Source organism: Hetaerina americana, unplaced genomic scaffold, assembly GCF_022747635.1.
Source record: "Hetaerina americana unplaced genomic scaffold, ioHetAmer1.1.p SCAF_2, whole genome shotgun sequence".
In the NCBI taxonomy this organism is placed as follows: Eukaryota; Metazoa; Arthropoda; class Insecta; order Odonata; family Calopterygidae; genus Hetaerina; species Hetaerina americana.
This window is the reverse complement of record NW_027286763.1, coordinates 880,132-886,362: the sequence shown is the minus strand read 5'-3', so window position 1 is coordinate 886,362 and position 6,231 is coordinate 880,132. Positions and strand designations below refer to the sequence as shown.

General features: G+C 43.3%; 1 protein-coding gene across 1 annotated transcript in view; it reads left to right on the top strand.

The window, feature by feature from the left end:
* The first annotated feature begins 1,132 nt into the window (after positions 1 to 1,132).
* Positions 1,133 to 6,231, top strand: part of LOC139687931 (uncharacterized) — a 537,017-nt gene continuing 531,918 nt past the window's right edge. The window contains exon 1 of the mRNA XM_071585280.1: positions 1,133 to 1,939. Within this exon, the coding sequence (XP_071441381.1) occupies positions 1,724 to 1,939 (216 nt within the window). The 5' untranslated portion in view covers positions 1,133 to 1,723. The remainder of the gene's footprint in view (positions 1,940 to 6,231) is intronic.

Below are 6,231 nucleotides of genomic sequence, written 5' to 3'. Positions count from 1 at the left end.
CATCACCTTCTGCATTTTCCCCACCCTTCTAACGCTGCCCCTCCAAACCCGTCCCTTCGGAATTCTCTCCCCACCTTCGCCTTCCATCCATCGCTCCAGCCATCGTATTCCCTTCAGTTCTGTCCCTCTCTTTCTTGATAAAGGTGGTCACGACCACCAAAAATTCGAAAAATAGTAAGTCTCTTTTTTGTGTGTTTCTGTGTGTTTTTGTCTGTGTCCACTAGTGCTAAGTGTTATACATTATATATATATATATATATATATATATATATATATATATATATATATATATATATATATTTGTTTATTTATATAGCGATCATGGCCTTGCTCTTCCGTGCATCAAAAACTCGTTTTACGGTTTACATTAAATGTAGTAAAATATTTAACCAGAGAGACCACCTCTTGCCATTCTTGCATTATAAAAAAGGTATTCCCATAGAATGCCTAATGTTAGACCTCAAGGGGGCCGTTGAGTGTTGTCCTTCAGCTTGAATCCAGTAAGAGCACGTAACTAGATAGTCCAATCTCGATTATTATTGCATTAAAAATAATTCGCGGCTAAATTTCTCATTTTACTTTTCTTGGGGAGCTAACTAACATCCTTTTTCGTACATGCCCTTCGACATAGCTGTTTTTAACCGGAAACGGAAGCGATCCCCTCAATTTCACTTCAGCGTGATGTTTGAGCCCAGACGGCATTCATCCAGTCACCCGGGTGACTTCGGGATGAACTCGGAAAAAACTCCGAACATTTTTCAGTAATTTTTTTGGCCTCACGGACCCAAAAAGAGCATCCATCCTGAAAAACAGATTGGGGGTTTTTCGGCAACCCTCGAGGGAGTTGGCGACCAAGTGTTCTCGGCAGCCCCCCCCTCCCCCCGAGGTCCGAGCGCAGGCGCCCTCTCCTTCGCCTCCCGGAAGGGGAGCGACGGTCGCAGTCGGAGACGCGTCGGGGGAGGGGTTGGCGCGCGAGCGGCGTTCGCTCGAGAGGCGGATCCGCAAGTTGGCGGAAGGGGGGCGAGGGTGAGGGGCAGACGCCTCGCCGAAGGGCGGCGGAGGGGGTTTTGTGCCCCCTCCGCCTCTCGCAGTCCCGACCTCGGATTCAGTGCGTCTCCTGCCTCCGGCGGTTGGTCGCAGGCAACGCTCCCTCCCCACGGGGTCGGCACTGACTTCCGCGACTCTTCAGCCGACAGAACTCGCGGTTAGAGATCCCTGATGTGGTCTTCGACGTTCTCATTGGCATGCTCTGAGGAAGACGCGCTTGTGTCCCATCGTACACGGTCGTAGCAGCCGTCCGCTAGTCCGTTTTTCAGCACGGTGCGGAAATTTTCCCGTCGAGTTCACTCGCGCGTGTGGGAAGGGACACAGTCTGTCGGCTCACGGGCGAGATCGGATCTCTCGCCTCGCGGGTGCGTCGAGAGGGGGGCGGCAGACGTCTCACCGCGCTACATTCGCCGAGATGCCCCGCTGCCCCTTTCGAATCCGTGTCCCCCGAAGCCCTAGCCTGCCATAGACCCTCCTTCTCTCCTCCAGGGAGCGGAAGGGTGATGGGGAGTCCACGTGGCGTGTCTTCGGGGAAGGTGGATCCCCGCCCGCTTTGACTCTCCGGCGGGACCCGCTCCGGAAGTCGACCTTTCACCCTTCGGAGTGGCACACCTCCCCGGGGGTCCCACACCGTGAGGAGGGAAGGCCCTCCGCCCGATCGGATACGCACCCACGCATGGGATCGCCTTGGGAGACGGATGTCGGGGGCTCGGAGGGGGCTGAGGCGGGCGGGAGGGGCGAGTCTCCGGTGGCGGACGAAGGGGCCGATGAAGAGAGGCTGCTCATGTCCCCGGGGGCCTACGCTGCGGCGGCCGTGGCACTGCTCCTCATCGGACTCCTCGGATTCGTGACCAACCTGCTCGTCATGGTCCTCATGTGCAAGAATAAGCAGGTGAGGTCATCTGTGTTGTTCTCTCCCCACCCCATTGCAGAGGGAGCGGGGCATTGGTCCATTTCATTCGATCTTTACCCACTTTACACTGAGTATTGCAGTAATATTTCAACTGAATTTGGAGTGCCCGAATTTTAATTCATCGGTAATGATACAAAATTTAGCAAATATTACATTTAGTCCGAAACTGTTATGTCATTTGTTACAATCGGTTAAAATTAAAGGTTTGTATAATAAAAAATATAAAATGTTCCAACTGATATCCCGCCCGTGATGTTGTTGAATAATAGTTACTCGACTTTTTTGGAAACGTTTAGCAGTACGATGCGCCGTTTGAGTTAATCCTTAATAATTATCCGCATGCCTTCGTGGGTCATTTTTGGATGCGAAGTGAGTTGTGAAGCTAATTCTTCTCTAGTCTTTAATTATAGTGGTTGTAAAAGGTCTAAAAGTGGTTTTATATTGACGATATTTTGGAATCGTAGGCTACGCGTTTTGTGAGTTTTTTAGGAAACATTTTAAAGTTTTTATTTTTTTCAGATGTTTGCATTTAGGAATTTCTGAAGTTTTATTTATGGACACTTCTCTGATAAGAAATGCTTGTAGTTGTAGTTTATTTATGGGAGACGACTGCAAGCTGAGGTTATTTGCGCCATCAGGGATGAATGGGAAAGGAAGGGTGGAGAGAAACCCGGCGTCGGTATTAGCCTACTCTTTACGAAAGGCGCCAAGGGGTGTGAACGGGGTGTAACGTCCCATCCGACGAGCGTCGTACTCCCTTAAAAAGTGCCCTTAACTAAGCACCTCAAGCAGGGATCGGGATACCGCTGAAAAACGTTTGTTGTCTCCGGGATTTTAACCCAGTCTCTCTCGGTGGGAAGCCTGTACGTTAGCCACCGCACCATTCCGATCCCATTACGAACGCTTAAATGACATTGGATACCTTTCCTGATATTGATCACAATTACATAATTTGTCATCGACGGCATTTTATACGTATTTTACTCCTCCAATCAGAAATCAAAGTAAACTAAAAATGTTTATGGAATCAAAAATACATATGACATACAAAAAGAAAATGGTGTGAAGAAAATTTGGGAGATTGAACCAAGTTTGAGGGGTTACCCGCGAGCATTCCACCGGTATTTTATTCCTGCAATGGCGGGGTACTACCACACTGCAAATGTTGTCAATACTGAATAAGGAAAATATTAATGAATTTTGTTTTGACTTAGTTACCGGTAAAAACGCAGCCAGTTGTCAGATCGATGATTCCTCTCCTTCGGTTTAATTAAAAGTTTTCGCGTGCATTAAATATTTGTGGAATATCGGACTTCTCGTCGGAAAAATTCCGGTGGACTTAATGTCATCAGCCAAGCCAATCTTTTAATCAATTTATATTTATCATATTTCTTCCTCTAATTTCGCGAATTGGGAACCGTTGTTGTCCGATTTTTATTTATTGGTTTTTAAAACAGTAATTACCATTTCCAATTGATTTAGTGTATTCGTTATTAAATAGACAACAGTCCCTCCACAGTGAACGACTTATTTAGATTTTGTGATTGTTCTCAAGGTTTCGAGGCATAATATTATTATAAAATAAGTACCTGGAGTAGGGCTTGAGTTTGTTTTGAATATTTTTTTCGTGTTACGTTTAGCTAATAAATCAGGGATCCGTTTCAAAATGTTTTATTAAAATTTTTAATATTTGTATGTATTTATAATGGTTCTAAGGTCCCATTCATACGAAATCATAGCGAGATTTATTTTTGCAAACCGCAGTGAATGGATAGCATTGCGGGAGAGAGTGACATTGGCGGGAGTTCCACCTGGAGTCCTGGGGCACATATTCGAGCCGAAGTGTATGCACAGGGCAAAGTGAAGTTTTGACGCGCACGCGAGGTCACCCAAGTTTGAAACGTAGCTCTCGCGTTCATTCATCCGACGCGTGTCCCTGTGCACGTTTCCCTCCTTCCTCGGACCAACCCCCTACTCTCCTTCCTCACTCCATTTCGCTCGTGGAGCGTGTGGAAATCTAATCTCTTCTGGCCTAAAGTCAATTACGATACTGATGGAAGTTATTATCTTCGTGCTATTAGCTCTCTTAGGCACTGAGTGCAGTGCACTGGAATTTAATCCTGTGTTTTCCGAAACATATCCAATGTTTTAATTGCCATCGTCCATATTCTCGTATAGGCTTGCAATCTGTACATCAGGGAGTCATTTATAGTTGAACAAGCAAGGTCGGTATTTAATGGATTGCAATACCTTTATTGATACTCCTCATTTAAATTGAATTTTTGAGATTTATTATAAGAAAATATAATAATCTCTACATATATTATGAGATTTAATTATCTAATCTATATGTTAATTACATATATTTATGTATTGGGATCCAAAAATCTGAAATACAATGGAATGGCTTATAAACTCAAGTTTTTATCATGCATTTCCAATGATTTTACTTTTTTTAAGAAACTGGCTTTCTTATGCCTTCAAATGCCTTTATCCAATTAGTAAACAAACAAAAGATGATGAAGGATCTCAGGTTTTCCCGGCGTATGGTATTCAAGAAGTTCTTTCGGGTTTCCCACCGGTTCAGGTTGCAGTACACCTGGTGTACTGTAACCTGACCCGGTGGGAAACCCGAAAGAACTTCTTGAAAAAGAAAAGATAAGTTGGTATTCACGTATGATCATTATTTAAGCAGCGTTATCGATAATATAATTATAAAATATACGTCACGTTATCTTTGATCAACGTGCATGCACTCTGACAGAATGCTTAAGATGACACTTGATGGAGCGATTCCTGGGGAGGAGTGATCAAATTGCAAGTGGATAGAATGATTGATCCTTTCACAGGCAGTCTCGCCAGCATATGGAGGAGTCGAGAGAGAAGTGTTTTATGGCCACGAGTTGGGAGAAGTTGGGCGTCCAAATCCAGCGTTTTCTGGGGCCAGAGGTTAAATTTCCAAACTATCGAACATTAATATAGAATCTGTGATGATCCAAACACGCCAGGAAATTGACGGAAAAATTCCTCGTTTTCCATTTCCATATGATCATGAAAACTAAAATGCATGCCATTTAAATTACCTAATTATTAACATCCTACTTTTCTGAATTTTGTCTTTTGCCTTAAGTTCTTGTCATTTTATTTCCACGGTCTATAAAATAACCAAAATAGTTTGTTCAAGTTGACAACCAAAATAGTTGTTCACTCAAGTTGACAACGATACGTATCTTGATCAAATGGATCAGAAAGCAAATGTTCGATGCTTTGAATGAAATAATGACTGCATGCTAGGATACTAAGGCTGAAAAGGCTATACTTTTTTTCTTTTCGCGGCTGCTTGCAATTATTCTAATCCCTTATGCTTTGTCGGAAAAATGACATCTTAAATCAGTTGGTAATTAACTTGATTTATCCAATCTTATTTTCATGATCTCTCCTACCGTAGTACGATAGGAGTCATTACGTACGATAGTAATACATTTTCATCATTGCTTTAGAGTCATCCTTCCAATCTTTGCAAGGGATTAAATCTGTAATAGGCTAGCTCCTTCTGATAGTTTTGATACGCTCCTCAATTTATCATAACAATGTTTCACCAATCTACCTCCTCTTTGCCGCACGCGATCCAATTTGACAATTAGCCAGACTTCATGGTGATCCCACATAGTGGCAGAATTATATTATAAATTAGGCCTAACTAGCGAAAAACAGAGTTTATCTTTGGCCTTTTCATAAAATTTCCCGAATGCTCTACTTATCAATTCTCATTTTTTACTGGCTTGTCCACATTCCCTGTAAAATTTTCACCCACGGGAGGTCGTGACTAATGGCAACGCTTAAATATTAACGCTTAAACGCGATATTTTAAGTGTGATAGGTATTCAGGATATGGCTGGTGCTATTCCAATAATTCATCACTAAGCCTTTTTTTACGTTTCATTATAATTACCTAGTGGTGGACGTCATTTGATAGGGGCACTTGAACTCTAGTACTTCAGGTGACTATGTAAACCATTGCATCTTCGGAAAATAAGAAATATTTTTCGGTTGAAAAATTGAATAATTGAGGTCCGATAACACTTCCCTGGGGAACCCCCGAAGTGTCTCCGACTGCATTATAGCCAACACCATCTGTGATTACCCTTTTTCCGCGAACATTCAAAAAGTCTTTATTCTAGCCTAGGATACTTTTATCTTTGCCATAGGCGTCTAGCTTTGCCTTTTATAAAGTCAACGTTCCTGAACACAGTTATTCTCTCGATTCCGTT